At 39.5% G+C, this 22,370-nt stretch overlaps 3 protein-coding genes across 3 annotated transcripts in view; 2 read left to right on the plus strand and 1 right to left on the minus strand.

Moving 5' to 3' along the window:
• The first annotated feature begins 417 nt into the window (after window positions 1-417).
• ankfy1 (ankyrin repeat and FYVE domain containing 1) lies at window positions 418-17,177 on the plus strand. Its single transcript, XM_086097921.1, has 25 exons — window positions 418-462; window positions 2,028-2,235; window positions 2,386-2,504; window positions 4,152-4,287; window positions 5,160-5,283; window positions 6,416-6,565; window positions 6,686-6,851; window positions 7,012-7,216; window positions 7,291-7,359; window positions 7,480-7,682; window positions 7,772-7,869; window positions 8,600-8,801; window positions 8,900-8,998; window positions 9,285-9,438; window positions 9,645-9,813; window positions 10,766-10,884; window positions 12,594-12,750; window positions 12,839-13,039; window positions 13,108-13,284; window positions 13,391-13,538; window positions 14,905-14,995; window positions 15,097-15,221; window positions 15,316-15,462; window positions 16,553-16,643; window positions 16,735-17,177. Exons 1-25 carry the CDS (start codon window positions 453-455, stop codon window positions 16,865-16,867), a joined length of 3,501 nt encoding a protein of 1,166 aa, XP_085954047.1. The 5' UTR covers window positions 418-452; the 3' UTR covers window positions 16,868-17,177.
• A 1-nt stretch (window position 17,178) lies between these two features.
• cyb5d2 (cytochrome b5 domain containing 2) lies at window positions 17,179-20,609 on the minus strand. Its single transcript, XM_086097922.1, has 4 exons — window positions 20,256-20,609; window positions 19,364-19,504; window positions 18,482-18,668; window positions 17,179-18,399 (listed from the first exon to the last, which is right to left on the minus strand). The coding sequence occupies exons 1-4, from the start codon at window positions 20,512-20,514 to the stop codon at window positions 18,228-18,230; spliced, it is 759 nt and encodes a 252-aa protein (XP_085954048.1). The 5' UTR covers window positions 20,515-20,609; the 3' UTR covers window positions 17,179-18,227.
• Window positions 20,610-20,619: 10 nt separating this feature from the next.
• The window catches only part of zzef1 (zinc finger, ZZ-type with EF hand domain 1), a 28,870-nt gene continuing 27,119 nt past the window's right edge, over window positions 20,620-22,370 (plus strand). The window contains exons 1-2 of the mRNA XM_086097920.1: window positions 20,620-21,188; window positions 22,125-22,269. Of these exons, the coding sequence (XP_085954046.1) occupies window positions 20,790-21,188; window positions 22,125-22,269 (544 nt within the window). The 5' untranslated portion in view covers window positions 20,620-20,789. The remainder of the gene's footprint in view (window positions 21,189-22,124; window positions 22,270-22,370) is intronic.

Raw genomic sequence — 22,370 nt, forward strand, 5'->3', positions numbered from 1 at the left:
CCTGGGATCGAACCGAGACGCCTGCGTTGAGAACTAGCCTCATTGTGCAGTTGCTTTTACCACTGAGTTAAAAACATTTGATGGATTTTATGACAAAGCATGAAATTAACACTGAAAGCAGTACTTCCACGGCTTGCTCAAGCACCGCCATTCTTTGAACCAGACAATCTAAAATACAATTTTAAAGAAAGTAATTGTTCTTTCACTAATAGTCAGATGGATTAATGTATTGTAATGGATTAATGTTACAGTTTTAGTGCGAGACAAAACTTAATTATTTTCTTGACACATACCACATTCAAATAAATCCACTTTTCTCAAGCATAGATCACGTGACAACAATCAAATTAACGCGCACGTGAACGCAGCAGCAGCAGTACTTCCGCCCCATCTTGGCCGCGTTGATCTTATCGCGAGAACGCCGCCCGGTCACGAAGCCAACGCAGAGCAACATGGCGGAAGGTATGAGATTGAATTTTTGGGGGTCTTCTTGTCTCCACTCCCTTTTATTTTGCGTAGGCGTGTTACGACGTACGGCTTTACCCACTTGATAGCACGGTTTTAATGTCTATTTCAAGTTGTATGTCCTTTCGAAACAACACGATATTGTTATTGCCTTGTTCTGCTTGTAAGTGAGCAAGCTTTTATCAGTAGCTGTCGTTGATGTTGCTAACACATTCACCCCGTTTCTATTTAACTGAACTAGCCAAGACTGACACTCGCTTTTCGTGCTGCAACAGATGGATAGTGTGCTTGTGCAAAACATGTACTTTCATGCACCATTTGTTACGACAAATTGCAAGGTTCTCATCAAATCGATCGTCGCTTTTAGAAAATAAATATCATGTGCTTCTGAATTGAGCATAGCACAAATATACACCTGTGCGGTTCCTGTCAAACAAATCGTGGTACTTAGTTCTTCTGAGTACTTACGGTCATTTCCTCCCTATCAGATATTTGTGCCGCTTTTATAAATATGACCATGACCACCAACAGAAGGAAAAGGCTGCTGCCCGCCATCAACTTTAAATCAACTTAAAAAAAGAATATAAATAAACAGAAGCTATCAGTATCGCAAGAGTGCAAACACTCATGTAAACATTATTTACTAACAGAGTCGCTCATGTTGTGTGCATTTAAATAACAATGCTTCCTTTGTCTTTTATTAAGTTCAGCTTGTATGGTACAGGAAGGGCTTCTTTGTACTCACAACTAACTCTTTATTCTGTTTTAGTTTGACCCAAAAAAATAAATGTAGTTTTTTGCATTATAATGTTTTGCTTTTAATTTGGACTAGCACTGATTTTGTGTCACTACTATACATGTTTTTTAAGAATGCAGATGGACGGCGGTCAGTGACCTCATCACATTACTTCCATATTGCATCAAACTAGTTTGCAGACTAAAGTCTGCAAGATTAACGTAGGCTGCAATACCATGTTCCATATATTATAAGAGCTGTATCGCGGTCAGGTAATGTTAAACTGCTGCTCCAGTATACCACTTTTCTTAGATGTTTTTTTTTTTTTTTTTTTTTAACTCTCTCGGCGTCACATGACTTTCAGCATTGCCACTTACAGTTTACAAGGCAGGACAATGTAACTAGCTTTCTCAGCACTTTTGTCCCCTTTACAAATACTTTAGTGCTTTTAAAGGAAGGAAATGGGCCCCACGGGAACTTAGCGGACTCGGCTGAGTCGTGATTTAGAGTTTAAACATCAACAGCTATAGTGAAAGTCATACCTAAAGGAAACACTTTTATATATGCCACTCGATTTGTCTTGAGGTCTGCTTTTTTTTTTTTTTACATGAAAATATTTATGTTCTGCAATTAATGCCTCTTGTAGTGTCAATTAAAAGGGTGTAAGTTAGGGTATGTTTTATTTATTTATTTATTTTTTAAATTCAGCTCCAGTATTGAATATCATATTCTGCAGGTGTAATCTGGGTTAATCAATAGATTTAACTAAACAAGCTTTATATGCATGAATATTTATTTATTCTCTGTCTGTATAACATAAACGCAGAGGAGGTGGCCAAGCTGCAGAAGCATTTGGCCCTGCTGAGGCAGGAGTACGTGAAGATGCAGCAGAAGCTCGCTGATACAGAGAGACGTTGCGCGGTCCTTGCTGCTCAGGTGTCTGTCCAAGGCCCCACCAGCCCAGCAACTGCAGACAGCTTTATTAGCCGTCTTTTGGACATCGTTTCAGGCCTGTATCAGCAGGAACAATACAGGTGAGCAACTTGATTTCCTGAAGAAAATGCTTTGATTCATATTTGTTCCTTCATCCAGCTCGTTCTGTAGTTTTAGCGCTTTATTTGCGATCGTTGCCAACATGCCATTTTTGGATTTAAATATTTCGGTGTGTGTTTTCGTACCTGCAGTGATTTGAAAGTGAAAATCGCGGGGAATCAGCTCAGTGCCCATAAGTTTGTGCTGGCTGCGCGCAGTGATGCCTGGAGTTTTACCAATATGGCTACCACCTCTGAACTGGATCTGTCTGGTAAGCGAAGTGACTGTGATATGGGTTTACTGTTACAAAGGCGTACACAGTGAGCTCCCGCCTGTTAGCTGAAAAGAAGAAAATTCTTTTTTTTTTTTTGTGCTCTTTCTGTAACTTGGGCGCTACAGAAGGGGCACAAATGGTTTTGGTGAGGCCACAAAAAGAAGGCAATAATTTGTGTCAAGGTAGTGTGTTGGTACATCAAAGCTAAGAAACGACGGTGGCCTCATTACTGCTTGACATTTGGTATTTTTACACGTTAGGTTGGAGATGTATCACCTCTGGTGCATTTTTTTCCCCCAAGTCAAATCATCTTTAAGTTATTTATTGTTATTCACAACATGGCTCATCACCAAAACATCTAGAAATAACAGGGGAACATTGTATACAACCCAGTTGTTAAATCTACCATCTCCTTGGTTGTGCATGCTTAAATGAAAATAGAAGATTGTAGCACCCTATAATATAATAATTTCCTGGCAATGTAATACAATTTGCACTTAATTTGATCAAAATTTTAATAAAAACCCAATAATGTAATAATTTCATATTTTATCAATAATGTAATTTTTTTTTTTTAATCAGACTGAACATTTTTACCAATAATGTAATATTTTATTATATTTTCAGGTAGGTATTTTTTCTCTCTCAATTGATAATTTAAAACTTGACAGATAATGTATACGTTAATTTTCAGTACAAAGTTCTACGTTTTGTGTTTTTGAGAATTTAAGACTCTTATATACATTCACAGAAAAAAATGGAGTGTTAAAAGTTCAGTGTTTTAGAGTTGATTTCAGCTCTCAAAGTATTTTTTTCCCCGTTTATTTTTTTTTTAAAACAATGTCTGATTTAATTGGATGTCAGTGTTTGAATTATTTGATCGATTTGATTTATTTAGTATTAAACCAACTCTGCAGTGAGTTTATCAAAATACATTTAATTTAAAATGTTAGATTAGCTGGGGTTTTATTGTTAATCAAAGAAGTTTTAAGTTCGTTGTTACATCAAGAGTTTAATCGTTGTTGTAGTAACGGGGCACCGTGACTGAAAGTGGTAGTGTGTCAGATGAGTGAGTTCCTGCCTGGCAACAGGAAAAGAGTTCCCCCCATTTACATGTGCCTGTCATGTGATGCCTTATAATCACTTTACCTTAACTTTGAATGTTTCAGATGAGACTTTATATCCAGTCCTATTTTTTATGTGTTATTTCTTAAAAGAAAAAGATCATATAAAGGTAATTTTGTGTAATGTAATTTGTGTAATCGGTTGGTGTTCTTGAAATTAATACTCTGTAGGAGTATGCAATACGGTCTTACATTTTGGGTAAAAATGTTATAACAATATCAGTCAGGATTTTTAATTCATTATTGGTGAAATTAATACATTATTGGTTGTTATAAAATGTTTTGATTAAGTGCAAATTTCGTTTCATTTTTAGGCGTTATTGCATTTTCAGGGGATTGTTACCTCGTGTGCTACAAGGATGAATAACACTTATTCTGAAGTGTAGAAATATGTATAACTTGTCAATGTCATATTCCAGCAGTAGCTGGAACAATTTGTATGGTCCAGTGTAAGTTCCAATTGTGTTCTGAGAATTCTAAATGCTCTCTCTCTGCCCCTCGCTTGATAACGTGTCTGCAGACTGCAAACCCGAGGTTGCTATGGCAATGTTGCGCTGGGCATACACCGACGACTTGGAGCTTAGTGAAGACGACGCGTTTCTCATCGACTTGATGAAGGTGGCCAATCGCTTTCAGCTTCAGCTTCTCAGAGAAAGGTCAGCCTGTCGCAAAAAACGAAGCGTCCTTGTTTTTTTTTTTGGCATTCTATATAGATATTGTTGTACATTTTTCATGTGATCATTTTATATTGATCTCTCTTTTTATGGCCTCTAGGTGTTTTTCAAACCAGTATTTACCGTTATTATGACTATTGCAAAGTTCATTCAGTTACGTTGCTGCTTTTGTAACGTAACTGTTGCAAATGGAGGACCAGCCTGTACTGACATACACGGATAATTGGGCAACATACCATTATTCACACTATACATTTACTGACCCAAAACACGAGGTGCACCTGCACAATCCAACAGGATTCATTTAATACAAGAGCTTGATGAAGATAAAAATGTAATTCTGTGCAGCATAGAAACGGGTAAAAACACAATTTATGATGATGAAGTAACTGTGAGTTTGCTCGTAAAGCTATTTCCCAGTGTCACAGTAATGTTTTTGTTCATTGTGGTTACCGCCAGGCCTAATTGGCAAACAGCGGCCACAACACATTGCAGCTTTTGTGGCCATTTTAGGCAAAATCACAGATGCGTGAAGCTAGGAGAGCCAATGGTGTTTATGCGGCATGAGAAAAAGCGCAAAGTTCTGATCCTTCTTTGGCAATGCCAAGACTGTAAGACTCATGACTGTGAAGAAAATGTGCTAAAAACGATTCCACATTCAGGTCGTTCTCCGTTGCGAGGACCTTGATTCATTACAATTGCATCAATCCTTCAACTTAAAATGTTCTGAATCCTGACAGCTCTTGTATTAGATCTCACGCGAGTGTGCAGGTGTAGCTTTTTTTTGTAGTGTCCAGTGAGCATATTTGACATACCTACCTGACGCTACGTTGGTTTGCTGTGCATGGGGACAGGTGTGAAAAAGGTGTCATGTCTTCAGTGAATGTCAGGAACTGCATTCGCTTCTATCAAACAGCTGAGGAGCTGAATGCCACGACGCTGATGAACTACTGCGGAGAGATCATAGCCAGCCACTGGGTGAGTTCCTTATGATTTCTACGTCCCCTGGAATTTATATGCATGCGCCACTTCTCAGTCCTTAGTCTAGTTAGACATTTCACAGTGCCCCCACACCCCCCTTCTTTTCTTCCCCCCCCCCAAATGATCCACATATGTCTCATTTTAGCCTTTGGAGTAGAATATTAACTTTTACTGGATTTTTTGTTTACACCTTTATATGTGTGTGTGCTTTTTTCTTCTATTTTGGCCTGTTTCTCATGGAACTCTCATCACTTTCACATTATGCATAATACTGCTTTTTTTTTTTTCTTTTTTTTTTTTTCTTCTGGGCAGTGAAAAATTTACTTAAAAGAACAATAGCTCAGTTATCTGTGATTGTCTGTGAATTGTGATGAGAGTAAATGCTGTTTATGTCATGAATGCGCTTGATATTTAAACCATGACATTTCAGAGGTATACAGTGTTTGATCAATCACAAAGTTATTATATACACAATATGCACAGTATACTTATGATGGTTGATGGTAACACAATGGAAGAATTGTATTTACTTTAGATATAAAGTTTACACGCTGCCATTCAAATGCCAGGTTTTAGTGATGTATATAAAAGAGATCGATATTAGTCAGCATTCGTCATTTTTTTTCACCTTTACACTGCCCATTATCTGTCTATCTATCTGTCTATCTAACTATCTATCATATCATTTATCAAATAAACAGAGATGACTCTTATTTAAATTGAGTTTGAATGTGATTGGTGAATTCTAAACAGAGGCACATCCTCAGCTGTAAGACGGCATACGCACATGTGTAACTATTTTTTCTCAATTGATTATTAGTACTTCTTTTGGGTTTAATATTAATGAAAACATTATTTTTTCCAGTTGAGTTATACAGCTTATAGGTCAGTCACATTAAAGTGGAAAGATTTTAAAATGATTCATCCTGTAAATCGCGAAAACTTGTCAATTCAAAGGGGTGTGTAGACTTTTAATATCCACTGTATTGCACTGACTGATCAGTCTTACAGAGTGGCGGCACTTCAGTATAATTTTTTTACCTCCCATCATCCATTTTAAAACCCTTTTTTTCATAAGTATACATTTATTGTGCCTTGTAAATCGAATTATTGTTTTGTCGTTTTCTAGGATGATCTCAGGAAAGAAGATTTCAGCACCATGAGCGCTCAACTTTTGTACAAGATGATAAAGTCTAAAACGGACTATCCTCTCCACAAAGCCATCAAAGTTGAGCGAGAAGATGTGGTTTTCCTCTATCTCATTGAGATGGACGCTCTGGTCTGTTGCATCTTCAATCCTATACTAAGCTCTAAATAATACATAGTGCTGTAACTAGCGCAGTAATAGAAACACTTCTCATTGAGCTATAAAAGGTTTGTTTGTTGTTGTTGTTGTTAGTTGCCAGGCAAGCTGAACGAACTGGACAACAACGGTGATCTGGCTCTAGACTTGGCACTGTCCCGAAAATTGGAAAGTATTGCCACCACTTTAGTTAACAACAAAGCAGATGTGGATATGGTGGACCAAAGTGGATGGAGTCTTCTGCACAAGGCGATCCAAAGAGGTGTGGAGTTACTACATCACACTTCTATGCTTTATTTCATCCAATCTTCATTTTGTCTATTTTTATTAACAACCTCGAACGGTCATTGCTGCTGCTGCTGCATTCTAAATAGCAACCGTGTAAGATGTCCTCCTTCGTTACACTCATTCTCTTCTTTCAGGGGATGAATTTGCCTCCGTCTTCCTAATTCGTCACTCGGCTCAGGTCAACGCCGCCACCGTGGGAGCGGTGGAAACCCCTCTTCACCTCGTTTGTTCTTTTAGCCCCAAGAAACACTCGGCAGAAGTGATGAGTGGCATGGCACAGATTGCAGAAGCTCTGCTCAAAGCGGGAGCTAATCCCAACATGCAAAACAGCAAGGGCAGGTTGGTCACATTTTTATTAAACCAGAGTTGGAAAAATATTGTTCAACTTTGATTTGTTTTTCCGGCTTTGTTAGAACTCCCTTGCATGAAGCTGTGTCTTCAGGGAATGAACCAGTGTTCAGCCAGCTACTACAATGCAGACAGTGAGTTACTCTCTGCTTACAACTTCAATACATATCTTGACTTTGGTTTTTTATGATAAACTGTCTTACCGACTACTCTTATTGCGATGGCCAAATCCAATTTTTTTTTACGTCCATTAGGCTTGACTTGGAACTTAAAGACCACGAGGGCAGCACAGCCTTGTGGTTGGCTCTGCAATATATCACAGTGTCTCCGGACGCCTCTGTAAATCCATTCGAGGATGATGCTCCAGTTGTGAACGGCACTTCATTTGATGAAAACAGCTTTGCGGCACAATTAATCCAGAGAGGGAGCAACGCCGACGCACCCGACTCATCAACAGGTGTGTAAACATGTTCTCGTCGTCGAGTAGTTTGTCTTAATTTTCACACGTTTCCCCATCTAATTTCCATGATATTTTTGCTTTCCTAGGAAACTGCCTAATGCAAAGAGCAGCTCGTTCAGCCAATGAGGCGGCTGCACTTTTCTTAGCAACACATGGGGCAAAAGTCAACCATGTTAACAAATGGGTGCGTATAACACCGCTACGTGCAATCATGTTGATAAGTGGAATCCCCATATCACAAATAATTCGTCATATGTTGTTGTTTGGCCAAACAGTTGACCCAGAATTTAGGGTTTGCAGATAATAATTCTATACAAAATTAGTATAATTTTCTTGAAAATATTATGTAGCAAGAGGACCTCTGTTCGGTGTAGTCAAATACAAGACAGTAATTTGTATAGTCTGTGTAATGTTTAAAGGGCACTTGTGCCCCCCCCCCCCCCTCACACACACACACGTTATAAATAGGGGTCAGGTGATTAATTTTTTTAATTGTTAGTAGTTGCATGTCTTCAATAGTTACCTGATGATTAATCGCCAATTTTAGATATTTTCTAAATGTACAATATTTTTTTCAAAATGTTCATACTCTTGTTAACGTCAAAGTGTAAAAAATGTTAAACTAATAGAAATAGGGCTGCATCTTTTAGTCATTAATACAGTAATTTCATAACATTGAGTTAAAATTAAAAAGATGTACTGTACTGTAAAAAATGAGTATGCTATTGATTTGTGTTGCGTTTTTTTTCTGCCACTAGATGGCATAATTGCATTTGTAAGACATTGATGACAGCTCTGTGGATTTTTCTTTTCATATTAAGAGCGATCAAATTTTTTATGAAATTGTGACAAACATCCGCTTGTTATCCACATACTTGGTGATTTGAATATTAACGGATTGTCTTCAATTTCAGGGGGAAAGCCCACTTCACACAGCTTGCCGCTTTGGCCTTGCAAGCTTGACAGCAGAGCTGCTCCAGCAGGGCGCAAACCCAAACCTGCAGACCCTGAAGGCTCTGCCTGATGACACCCTCGGTGTGGCTTCACAGTCCCCACTTCACATGGCCATTGCTCACAACCATCCAGATGTGGTCTCAGTCATCCTAGAGCAAAAAGGTCAGCAATTTTGTACACCTTTTAAATGCAGTTTGACCCTCATTTCATCAGATGATCATGTTAGTGGATTCACAATTTTTCGTTTCTTTGTGTTGCAGCAAATGCACTTCATGCCTCCAATAATTTCCAGATCATTCCAGACTTCAGTCTCAAAGACTCTGTGGACCAGACAGTATTGGGCTTAGCCCTCTGGACAGGTACGCTGCAGTGCAGTTGGTTTGTGAAGCAAGTGCAGGGGGAGGGGGGGTCTTGGCTATGCAAATTTTTTTATGTTAAGAACGGTGCACAATGTACTAATTCGACACATCCGTGCAAAGCATACAGTTACTTACTGTTTACAATTTGTTATATAGGAATGGCCTTGGAAGTGTTTTTCATAATAAATATTTACTGTCATTTCCGAGTAAACTAAAGACCCACCCTGTATTTTCACTTCACATCTTCATCTGGGATGTCTTAAACTGGCCATTCTGCTCCTGTCAGGCATGCACACCATAGCAGCTCAGCTTCTAGGCTCAGGAGCGTCTATCAACGACACCATGTCCAATGGACAAACCCTACTTCACATGGCCATCCAAAGACAGGACAGCAAGAGTGCCCTGTTCCTTCTTGAGCACCAGGCAGACATCAATGTTAGGTAGCTATTTCATCATAAAATGCTTGATGCATTTGATTTAATGTCATTTTCTTTAATTCAGTTGGGCTTTTTTATTAGATAATTAATGCTTTACATCATTTGCTTTTAGTTTTGATTTTGACCATTTAAGTAAGTATTATGTTTTTGTTTTTTTTGGGGTAAATAGATATTAACAGGCAGTTAATAAAAAATCTTGTCACTGATAGGACCCAGGAGGGACAAACAGCACTGCAGTTGGCCATTAGTAATCAGCTGCCGCTAGTAGTGGATGCTATTTGCACAAGAGGAGCTGACATGTCTGTGGTGGATGACAAAGGGGATCCTCCATTATGGCTTGCTCTGGAGAATGGCTTGGAGGATATTGCATCAACGCTGGTGAGATAAGCATCAAAGAAACATTTCGATCCAAGTTGTTTACACTGACTGGTAGCTTTGGTTTAGAAATGAACAGGCAGGCCCTTTTACAAGCTGTACAAGCTGACTTTGAACCATCCGGTTTCTCATTAACTCATTCACTGCCATTGATGGCTGTAGACATCGAAAATTCATTTGAACTATTTCTATTAGTTTAAAATGTTTTCTACTTTTGTTAACAAGAGTATGAAAACCTAGATTTTTTTTATTGTACGTTTAGAACAGATATAACATTTGTGATTGATCGTGAGCTAACTATTGAAGTCATGCAATTGATCACAATTACAATTTTAATCGCGAGACACAATAAAAAAAAAAGCTTTAAAAAATTTTGGGGTGTCAGGCAATTAAATTAATTAATGAATCGCATTACTTCACTAGTTAACTCACGATTAATCACAAATTTTATATCTGTTCTAAATGTACAATAAAAAAATTCTAGGTTTTCATACATTGTTTCATACATTAAGAAAAAAAACTAATAGAAATAGCTTAAATTAATTTTTGACGTCTCTAGCCATCAATGTTAGTGAATGAGTTTATATTAAAAAAAAATCAATATGTAAATGAGCTTAGCTCTGACTGGATTTACCTTAATTTGCAGCTTTGCTCCGATTGGTAGTTGCCGATATGTGGGCGTCTTATGGCCATGGTGCAACTATGACGTGTTGTGACTGGCTTTCAAGTTTCGGGCTACATTGCTGCTTTATACCACCGAGCACATCCTTCACTAGAAAGCATTTCTTTTCCAGATGTTTAAATGTAACCTGATATTCGATTTATTTCCAGCTGTGACTGAAAAGAGAATGTAGAGTCAGATTTCATCCATATAAACTAGCATTTTAATAGTTGAATTTAACAAGAGACAACAACCAAGAAAAAAGTTTTTAAATGCCTTTTCACCTTCTCCAAGGTTCGCCATGGCTGTGATGCGACATGTTGGAGCAAAGGCCCTTCTGGCTGCCAACAGACGCTCTTGCACAGAGCCGTTGATGAGAACAATGAGATCTCAGCTTGCTTTCTCATCCGCAGGTCTGAAAACACATTACTTTCACAGTTTGGAAAATTTAAGCATGCACACATTTTTATGCCGTCAATGACTGTTCTTACATATGGACAAACCCTCAATTAACTGCTTTTAAATACCTTTACTAAATCAAGTTAGATTTTTTTAAATTTACAAATGTATTATTATACTGATTGGTAGGTTGAACTGAGTCTTTTAGGCCCCAAATTGTCTATTACATTCACATTCACACATTCACATGTTTCGTCACATGCCTATTACATAAATGGAATATTTGGGGGCGGTGCAACCAGTCTGCAGATCAGTAAGAGATCAGTCATACTTTCCCGACAATCGCAGTGCTTCACTATTGGGTGGCATAATCTAATGAGCTCCAATATACCCAAGCAAGATTTGAAAAAAATTGTGCCTTTACAATTACAGTAATTTCTGGACTTTAAGGTGCACCTGACTATAAGCCGCGCTAGCTAAATTTGGGGAATACTCGAGTTTGTTACACATAAGTCGCACCCGACTGCAGGTGTTTTAATGTTACCCCACCGGGTTCCCGCTACTTTCATTGCCATAGTGAGGGCCCAAAATCGTCTCGCTCTCGTTTTGTCTCTCTTACTGTATTTGGGCTCACTTTTGTTTTGCTCTGCTTGACGCTCTTGTGCATCCTTTTATAGTGCGACCCCTTGTGATCTGATGGATAAGCCGCACCTTTGTGTTAGCCGCAGGGTCAAATGCAAACGAAAAAAGTAGCGGCTTATAGTCCAGAAATTACTGTAGTGTTAATTTCGTTAACGAAAACAAAACTAAAAAATAATTTCGTCTACACACATTTTCTTACCGGACGAAAACTAGACTAGATTAAAACCTCATTACTAAACAATAACTGGGACTCAATCAGTCACGGTATGAGGTTGACTATGATAAAAAACTAACAAGTGTGATTGAAACTGGATTAAAACTGAGACTAAATTTTAAAATGTCTGATAAAATTAACACTATTTACAAGGCAGGTAATATTATCGGATGATCCTATTGTGGCTGTAGTTTGCAGTGATGAAAAACTGACTGCATTACTGTGGTTATTGATGCTCATTAGAATGTACAGGAAGCTTTGGTCCTTCCTCGGGTCTCCTGACAACCTCACGACTCTAGCAGGATTCTGAAGTATTCGGTTTAGGTGAACGGTATGGGATTTTTAATAGGTTTTAGGTGAATTAATGAGTACACACCCACACGCACGCACACGTGCACATACAAAAAAAACTAAACAAAAAAAGAAAAAAAGCGCAATGGTGATGACATGTCGATTCGGTAAAATTACCGAATGAACAATACTGAGCTCTCTCAATAAAAAAATTAAATAAAAATAAGAATGTACAGGAGGCAACACTGAACCCTAGTGGTTGCTGGCTTACCTTACAGTTCTGAGGTCATGGGGTTGAATCTTTTTTATTTTTTATTCGTTTTATGTGGAGTTTGCATTTTCTCCTTGTGCACGGTAGGTTAATTGAAGAGTTGAAATTGGCCACAGCTGTGAATGAGTGCGTGAATTTGTTCTACTTAGTGTGCCCTGTTATTGACAGGGCGAGTGGTGATCGGTGCCGGCTGTACCTTGCTTCCTGCCAAAGTCAGGCTGTGGCGGACTAAATAGATTGTGATAGATTGATGGTTAGAGTGTGTGCCCCTCCCCATTATGCATCCTATCTTATGTCTGTGCCAGCGGTTGCGATGTGAACAGCCCGAGGCGGCCAGGCCCAAATGGAGAAGGAGAAGAAGAAGCCAGAGACGGACAAATGCCTCTCCACCTAGCGAGCAGCTGGGCTCTGGAGGAGGTGGTGCAGTGCCTTCTAGAGTTTAGAGCTAGTGTCAATACGCAGGTCGGTCTCATCACAGTGCCGCATCAGCTTCTAGATATTTGGTCACAAATGAGTGCATTCTAACGTAATGATCTCTCGCCTTTTACAGGATGCAGAGGGTAGGACTCCTATCCATGCTGCCATTAGCAACCAGCACAACATTATCATACAACTCCTGATTTCCCATCCGGACATCCGTCTTAATATACGTGACCGCCAAGGAATGACACCCTTTGCCTGCGCCATGACGCACAAGAACAACAAAGCAGCAGAAGCGATTCTCAAAAGGGAACCAGGCGCTGCTGAACAGGTAGGGTTGAGAAAGGCAGAACAAACCCCAATTTTCGTGTCTCACCTCTAACTTTGGCCTCTCTCCAGGTTGACAATAAAGGGCGGAATTTCCTCCATGTGGCTGTGCAAAATTCCGATATCGAAAGCGTTCTGTTCCTCATTAGTGTGCAAGCTAATGTGAACTCAAGGGTTCAGGATGCTGCTAAACTCACCCCTCTCCACCTGGCTGTGCAAGCCGGATCTGAGATCATTGTTCGAAACTTGGTATAGCCTACATCATTTTTTTTTTTTTACTCCTTTAATTTTTAATCATTTTGTCTTGTGATATTGAAAGTTTTTAATGAAGCATTTTTCCTGTGTGACTCACCAGCTGCTTGCCGGAGCCAAAGTAAATGAGCTGACCAAACACCGGCAGACCGCCCTGCATTTGGCTGCTCAACAGGATTTGGCCACCATTTGCTCTGTGCTCTTGGAGAATGGCATTGACTTTGCTGCTGAGGATGAGAATGGCAATAACGGTAAATAAAATTTTTGAAATTCAGTTTCAGATTCAATTGAAAATGATGTGCACCTCGGAGATGTAGTCAAAAATTTTACGGAATTGATACGGTATACAGTTAGCTCCTTGTCAAACAGCAGTGAATTTGGAGTTTGCGAGCGAGTCTGTAAGTACCAGAGCTTGTGATTGGCTGACAGAACATTTGGCCTCTACCTACCAATCGTGTTAACGTGTTGATGTTATTGCATCTTCCCCATGCACAGACCTAGCTTCGCAGTTCCGTGAGTACTGTGTGGCTGGCTGGCGTGGTGACTAAACATTAGCCGTTCCTCCGAAAGTCTCTTATTGCCATCATGGCCACGAACAAGCAACACTTCTGACAAGTATTGTTAACACGAAAGGAGGATGAGTAGTAATTTACGGGGGAAATACATGCTAAGGCTAAGTTAGCCTTGCTACCAACCAATCGTAGCTGTGTGCTTTTGTTAAATGTAATCACAAACACCGGAATAAATGATTAATACGACAGTACAGTTTTCACTCAATTAATTGGTGTCTAGAGCGAATACATAGCTACACACAAAAAAACATTCTGAAAAGGGGAAATTAATTAATACAGTAGTGCATACGTCAGCAAAGAGGAGGGATCTCTAAAATTAAAGTATGTTAATATATAGTATCAGCAATGTTGCTTGTTTGCACAATAGTGCTGAGTTTTGATTGTTGAAATCTGCACATGAAATGTTCTTAAATGTACATACATATTTTACTATTTTTCACAATCAATTCAGTTTTGTTAAATGACCATACAACCTAATATTTTTTTGTAATGTGTCATTCTGTAAATAAAACTGTCACTAAATTAGTGTATATTTAGCAAGACCCTGTGTTGAACAAATCCAAACTAAAATAAAAACAAGCTTACAATATTTTGTCATTTGAAACTATTCAAGGAAAGAATTAAAAATGTTTGTTGTTGGCTGAGATGCAAATGTTCCAGACAAAATAGCCAGAATGTTCCTAAGGGGTGATCATATGGGGTTGGCATCTCGAGTCCCTATAACTTACTTTCATTGTCTCCAAAAACAATCTTAGTTACTTTATTAATTAATGCAATAAGATAAATCAAGTACGTTAGATCTTTTAGACCTTCATTGCTCCTTTATTTCACTCAAAATATAACTGTTTTTATAAATTAATAATAAAACGTTTTAAATTTCAGGAGATTGTAGCTCAAAGCACATATTAATGTGTCAACCTTGTTTACTTCCTGCGACTCTCTGGGAAATTTCATCTATTTTGTGTTGTACTTATTTCACTAAAAATGACTTACCGGTATGCTTCAATATGACGTAATAAACTTTGTGCTCCTGTGGCATCCCCAGCTCTTCATCTGGCAGTGATGCATGGCCGCCTTAACAATATCAGATCCCTTCTCACAGAGTCCAACATTGATGCTGAGGCCTTTAATCTCAGGTACATTTAACCTTTTATTATTATTATTTTTTTGTAATGACATTTAAAGGTTGTTTCAGCTAATTGTATTTATTGTTCATTGTTTTGCATGAATAATTCAGGGGTCAGTCGCCAATGCACGTGTTAGGCCACTATGGTAAAGAAAACGCTGCTGCCATTTTCGAGTTGTTCTTGGAGTGTATGCCTGAATACCCTTTGGACAAGCCAGATAATGAAGGGAATACCGGTACATAAACCTGATTTTATTTTTTAATGTATTTTTTAATACCAACTCCATAATTGTGATTGTATGAATGACACTGATATGTTTTTATTTGCAGTTTTGCTCCTGGCTTACATGAAAGGGAACGCTAACCTGTGCCGTGCCATTGTGAGGGCTGGTGCTCGCCTGGGCGTCAATAATAATCAGGGCGTTAATATTTTCAACTACCAAGTAGCAACGAAACAGTTGCTTTTCCGCCTTCTTGGTAAGTGAACAACTTTTTCTGACCCATACGCCCTAACAACTAAAAATATTGTAATTAAGTCCCCAGTGTATTGTTAACTTATATGCCTTATCTACGGTTTGATGGTTTACCATAGTTTTAAAAAGTCAAGGTTTCAATAACCGGTAATGAGCTGGGGTGCACAGTTGAGTAAACGTGCCTCCTCTTTGAAATTGTCTCCAGGGGAGGGTGGACGGTCATGCTTACAGGAGAAAGAGGGGCTAGGGAACAAGACGAAAAAAGATATGCAAACATGGATGCCTTTTTAGTCTGATTATTGTGCATTGTCCTACAAAAACAAAAAGGTGGCATCAGGTACTAGTTAGCCCCAAGGACAATATGGGTAGCCCACGGTTGTTTAATACATTTTTATTTGTAAAGCACTTTACATTTGAAATCAAATCTCAAAGTGCTACAATGGGTACTAAAATTAATAATTAAAACAAAAGCAGAATGTTAACATGTATGTAATCATTTATTTATTTATTTAATCTTAACATAGTACGCATTGCTTCTGTACTAAATTTGATTGTGTTTAATGGAGGGAAGAAATGCTGTTTTTATTTACCTAAATATTTCAAGAGATGTAATTTAAGGCAACACTAAGGAACTTTCAGTTTACGTTGATTATGGCGACGCCATATGGACAAAAGCGGTATTATGTCTGCAGGAAGACCACATTTCCTATGAGGACAAGCGCATTGTCGTTTTTTTTTTTTTTTTTTTTAGCTCACTCCAGCGAGTGAAATGTTGATCCTTGACTGTCCTTTCATCCGGGGTAGCTTTTGACGTACGTCATAAAGCATTCAGCACGTTTGTAGTTTTTTTGTGTGGCAGTGTTCCTACCATCCTCCTCAAAGTTGCTTAGTGACAGTCAAAATGATACAGACCCCCTCAGGCCATGGCAAATGTACCATTCCACTAGTTTTAAGTCTGTTTCATCAGAAGTTTTGAAAATATTTGAATAAGGTTGAAAAGTTCTTTAGTGCTCCTTTTAAACTTTGTGCACGATCAGATTGTTTCTCAAAATAATCTTACGCGCAGGTACAAAAAAAACGCTTTTGTTGTTTAGATATGCTGTCCAAAGAGCCCCCTTGGTGTGACGGTTCCAACTGCTATGAGTGCGTTGCCAAGTTTGGAGTTACAACAAGGAAACATCACTGGTTAGTACTGTGACCTTTCTACGATATTTTTCGAGTCATTGTTTTGCTGTCAAAGTACGCCATACTTACATCATGAATCCTGTCTCTCCAGCCGCCACTGCGGGCGCCTCTTGTGCCACAAGTGCTCTATAAAGGAGATCCCCATCATCAAGTTTGACTTGAACAAGCCAGTGAGGGTGTGTGACATCTGCTATGATGTACTAACTCTGGGTGGAGTATCATAATGCAGTGGCCTGGATATTCCCCACCTGCTCGCCAAGTCGGGCCCAACTTAGCAGTTACTGGGGTACATCAAAAGGGACATCAGTAGCAGGACATACTAACGAGAGTATTTTGAGCAATTCTGGACCATTGTCTTTATACTGCGCCAGTCTTGTGAAAAAGCATTCATGTTATAGTGGGACGTTTATTCATTTTGTTGTTGATCAAACTGTCAAAAATATAAATGAATAGAAAGCAGTTTAGCGACTGTTGGACTGAGTTAACGTCTTAAGATCAATGTTTGCAATGATTAGCTTTTTTATCCCCCCCCCCCCCCCCCCCCAAAAAAAACAGTTGCTTCTCACGGTCATTGCAATTCAATGATAAACATCTTCATTACGAAACCAGTTTGGAAGATGTTCATCTGTGGATAATTATTTCACCATCTGCAGATCATGCTATGTCACTTGCCCAGAGACAAACATCGAATTGTACACGCACGCCATCAAAAGTCTGTGTAAAGCTGTAAAACTAAATCGGAATCACAAGATTATTGTGAATTGAACTCTTTTTCTGTGACTGTAATGTATTCCCTGGATAAATTATGAAATCAATACACTTTGTTAGACTCTGAAGCATAACATGGGCATTTAAATTTCACTTGTGGTAGAAAAAAAAAAAGCCACAATTGTCCACAATGATTAAGTCCTTGATGAACGGGGTGTTTGAACCTTTATTGATACATTTGGTATGTATCACTACTGACAAGCAACTTTATATGACTGCATGTACTATAATTTGTAGCATTTCATGATCATTTTCCTATTTTGGAAATCAGTCAGCATATGAGTACATTCCAGTTTTGACTTGGCCAGGAGGTCCTTGTCAGTTGTGATGGCAGTCCCCACGATGATGCCTCAAGTCAAGTTGTCTGTCTTGACCCAACACATTTACCGCTTTGTTGATTTTCTAAACCTAACAGGTGCACTTTATAAAGATCACGTGACATGTCCGATGGTTTGGCGAGGTGAGAATGATAGGGGTGGCCGATTAGTGCGGCCTCTAAAGTGTTGTTAAATTGTACAGATAAATGTGTGATATTTTTGACCACTGCTACCATTTTTGTACTTAATGCAGTTTGTGATTGCCATTGTGACAGACTTAAATCTTGCCTCTGTTAATCTTTTATGCACATTGTAAAATCTTTTATGCACATTGTATCGTATCTGTATGCTCAGATATCTAGCCTGTCTCTTCCAAGTGTATCCTTTTAGAGAAAGGAAGAACAACTTTACATAAAGGTCATTTAAAACGATCCCCTTCCCCACGTGTATTTATTTGTGAGTTTGCTGGCATGAGGCGTTTTCAGTTGTCCATTTTCAACTATTCTACTAAAGAGCAAGAGACTGCAAGGGCCAAGCAGCCATCATATTCCTGCAGGTTGGGATTCTCCTTGGCTGCAGATGGATCTTCCACACAGACGCAACGAGACCCACTAGCACCTATCGAGAAGAGTTTTCGAGGAACGCCTGTCCAGCTTCTTTCAACTCCACCGCTGTTGAAAAGACGGTAAAAAGTCCATGGCAACTTTGCATCTCTGTTATACATATTTGTCCACGCTCAAACTATTTATTTACCTCCTGGTGGAGCACCAGACCCTCCCTCCCCTCGCAGAGCTCCACTCTGAGTTACAGGCGGGGAAGTGAAGCATCTCCGCCTCCGCCTTGGCTTTGAGTTGCTGGCCCTTTGCAAGCAATGACTCAACGTGCAATAGAAACTCTGTAGGCTTTCCACTTTCGGAATAGAACCGTCCTATGACCAAACCTGAAAACAAACGTTCACATTTTATTGTGGATGTATTCACAATTCAAAATAACTGAACAGACGTCCCATTTGTTGTCTGACAAAGCAGATTGCATGAAATTGGTCTGGTAAACTAGAGTAATTGACTATTTCTGTAACCACTAATCTTGCGTTGGATGAAAAGTAGACAAGCTCGCGGTTTTAAATCTTCCTGGCGCCTCACTAACTGTACTAATGCCTGTACTAATGCCAAGCTCCATCTGGAGTGCTTAGCTTTGGTAAGTAAAGGGAGGAAGAGACCAAGTATGGTCAAATAAAAGGGGTGTTACATCTCAAAGCGTCATCTGCAATTAAAAAATAGAAAATTGTTTGCAAGACACGTGCTGTATTAAATCTGCATTTCTAAAATACATTTGACATTATGCTTGTTATTGTGGTTGCTCTGATGCATTCAAATATTTTTTTCCCATGTCTTTCACGGTTAGCTTTTCACACGGTACGGTAAAGGAGAATCTGAAAATGGCACAAAAATTAATGGTCAACTGTTATATTGGTATTTATGTGCATTTTAAGTTTGCTGTTTATTTTGGCAAAACATTTTCTTCAGTAGATAGTCAGTCAGTTAACTAATTTCTTGACACATGTCCTTAGTCCAACCCTCAAATAGTCACATTATGGACTAAAATTGCACAATTAATGGAAAAACACATACACACCTACAGTTTGATAGGTCCTCTGATAAAACAGCAGCCAATCAAACAGGGCTACCACCTGCAATGGGGACAAACTGGACACATCATCTGTCAAGCCGCTTTCTGTAAAATCTCCTGTGATGAACGCCAGTGATGCATCTTTACCTTGGGAAAATAAACATTTATACAATAGACATGCAGCATACTGTGTAAACATACTTATTATGAACCACCAAAACTTTAGTTTTTTCGCAGCCCACCACTTTATGACAACATTTCATATAATCTATAACAAATAATATAGGCTTTAATTTCACTTTGTTACGCCGAGATAGAGATATTTAAAACTGTAGTAATTCTGCTTCAAAGTTGTCTCTCAACACTCCTGTTCCCAAAACCTTTTAGTCATCTGGAGGAAGAAAAAAAAATAGGTGCGCTACACGACTCAGCAAAGTAAATTAAGACAATCACAGGTTTTTCATAAAATGCAAAATATCGGCCGATCCTGATCCAGCCGATCAGTTCGGTGTAAAGTCTAATTACTGTAAAAAAAAAATATATATATATATATATATATTATTTTTTAGAATAGTAGCTAATTTTGTTTTGGACTAGTTAATATAGCAGCTAGCATATATTTGAGAGAGAAAATAACATGAGCATGTTTTCATCCCCGTTGTTAATGTTTTTACAATAATGCAACAATGTAATTAGTATTCAGATTAAAAGGTATATACTTTAATTGTGAATGATTTGTCCAATGTAATTACCGGTTTTGAGGCATACAGCATGTAAGATATGCAAACATGAACATGATTGACTGCTGCATTCATGCAGTAACACAGGATTATTATACAGTACGTTCACGATACAGCAATGTGTGTCAAAGGCTAACAAGGAAAGTCGTAATTATCACCTGCCATAAAGTGATAAGCACCACCGGGCCCGTAATGCTTGAGGCCAATGTGTACGTCAAACACCTGGCCTAATATTGCCAGGTAAATACCCTTGCTGCCTTCTTCGCCGTCGTACAACGACAATTCTTGGCTGTTCAGGAATCGCGTCGGTGCAAGCCCCTGTGTGGATTTACTTCCTACGTGTAACGACCGCTGGCGAGGAATGAAAAGCGCCGCCAAGAACGCCGCTAGCACTGCCACCAATACATAGCAGAGCATGTTGTTTGTCGATGCTATGATTATTTCCGTTCCACATTTTCATTGAAAACCATTAGCGCCCTCGCAGGTGCTTCCGTGAACGAAGAAGAAAGCGCGCATGCGCAAACGGCTAACGCAAATGACGTTCCAGGCAAGTCCACGACGGACGTACAGTCAATGCGGTAGTAGTGTAGCTTAGTAGAGAGATTTGTGTACAGTCCCCCAGCACAACCGTTCTAAAACCGCCCCTCTGTGGGCCATACAGGTTTATTCGGCGAAGTCGAATCGAAGCAGTCATGGGGAACGCAGAGAGCGGCGGTGGAGGCAGCTGCGACGACGAAGACATGGGAACGGAGAGCCCCGGGTCGGCAGAAGACAGCCCGGCCTCTGCGGCCACTGGCGTCGGAGGAACCGGTCCTGGGAGAGGCGGACGACGAGTGCCGAAGAATGTCTCCGTGCCCACTGGCGGGCCGCCGAGCTCGGCCGTCTTCTTCGAACAAGTGAAACTAAGAGAAGCGGCGGCTCGTATTAGCGACTCGGGAGTCGTCATCCGGGAGTCTGTGCTGGCAGGGAACGAGGGAGTCCTGCTCCGCTGGCTGGAGGAGCGGGTAAACCGAGGAGAAGAATCCGTCAATGTTGAGCAGTTTTGTGAGATGTTGGAGAGCAGAGATGCCCCGAGAGATGAATGTGAAGAGGTACAGTATAAGCTAACACAGCAAACAACTTGGATAGCATGCCTGCTTATGTGCTTGTGTCATTCACATACTGTTACTGTATTTTGAGGATGTGACAGTAAGATCAGTAATGGAACAATGTAAATATTCACAAGATGATCCATACTGTGAGATGTATTTGTTCCAGTAAGTAGTTTGCGGTGTTGGACCAACTACACTCCCAAGGAGATCCACATCACAGTCATAACACTGTGAGGTGTTTCTGTTTTTTTGTTCTTTTTCATGCAGGTAACCAAAATATTACAACCACCTCTCAGTTTTATATACAGGTAGTGCATATCATCCCTGAAAACTACAATCACAATAATAAGCATATTGTTACATTCATACCTTTTTATAATAAGTTGACTTTAGCCCCCAAAAAACAAACTAACATATCATGTCACCATAAAAGTGCAATGTAGCACTGCGATTGGCTGGCGTCCAGTCCAGGGTTTACCCTGCCTCTCGCCCAGTCAGTCGGTATAGGATCCAGTTCATACGTGACCCTAATGTGGTCAAGCGCTATGGCTGGATGGTATGCAATATTCCAATAGGCAGTCATTGTCACCTACACTAATCACCGTTTATTGTCAGTGCTATCTGAACTTTGACCACTTTTGTTCAGCTGAAGAATATGAATGAATGGTCCTCCATGTAGCTTTGTTTGCATGTACTGCAGATGGAATGTCACTCTGTGTTCCTGAAAAGCTGGCTCATGAGCCCAGAATGGCTGTTAGATGTCAATCTACTATCTACCTCTTTCTGTATTATCACCTTTTCAATCAACACAAAGCGTATATTATGTTGTAATAACTTAAAAGCTATAGTTAGATTAGTTCTATTATGCGCCTTGCACTTTGTTGGCTCATGTATGATATAAAATGTCACAAAGTGCACTGTCTATCTCCGTCTTAGGCCTTTGGACAGTTTGATGCCGAGGGGGATGGGGTGGTGGATGTAGAGAGCATGCTGATTACTCTTAAGAACTCGAATGGAGCTAATCTACGGGGAGAGCTGAGTCATGTGATAAGGCAGCTCCAGTCGTGCTCCCTAACCCCAGGTATGTGTTGCGTTAACGCAATTAAACACAGTCAGTTGTTCTTGAACGCATATTTTATACCCCCTGCATTTGAATTTGAATGCTTTTTGTGTTGTGTTCTT

This window comes from Leptonotus elevatus, chromosome 16, assembly GCF_054856555.1.
Source record: "Leptonotus elevatus isolate MCC_2025b chromosome 16, RoL_Lele_1.0, whole genome shotgun sequence".
In the NCBI taxonomy this organism is placed as follows: domain Eukaryota; kingdom Metazoa; phylum Chordata; class Actinopteri; order Syngnathiformes; family Syngnathidae; genus Leptonotus; species Leptonotus elevatus.

What these genes read in the sequence shown, in the direction of transcription:
- cyb5d2 (XM_086097922.1), bottom strand. Translation starts at nt 20,514, where the DNA reads ATGCTCTGCTATGTATTGGTGGCAGTGCTAGCGGCGTTCTTGGCGGCG. An exon ending in TGCTTATCACTTTATGGCAG is followed by an intron (nt 19,505 to 20,255) that starts GTGATAATTACG and finishes TATTTTCCCAAG; the next exon opens with GTAAAGATGCATCACTGGCG. An exon ending in GTCTGGTGCTCCACCAGGAG is followed by an intron (nt 18,400 to 18,481) that starts GTAAATAAATAG and finishes TCTTTTCAACAG; the next exon opens with CGGTGGAGTTGAAAGAAGCT.
- ankfy1 (XM_086097921.1), top strand. An exon ending in CAGGCAGACATCAATGTTAG is followed by an intron (nt 9,439 to 9,644) that starts GTAGCTATTTCA and finishes TGTCACTGATAG; the next exon opens with GACCCAGGAGGGACAAACAG. An exon ending in AGATAATGAAGGGAATACCG is followed by an intron (nt 15,222 to 15,315) that starts GTACATAAACCT and finishes TTTTATTTGCAG; the next exon opens with TTTTGCTCCTGGCTTACATG.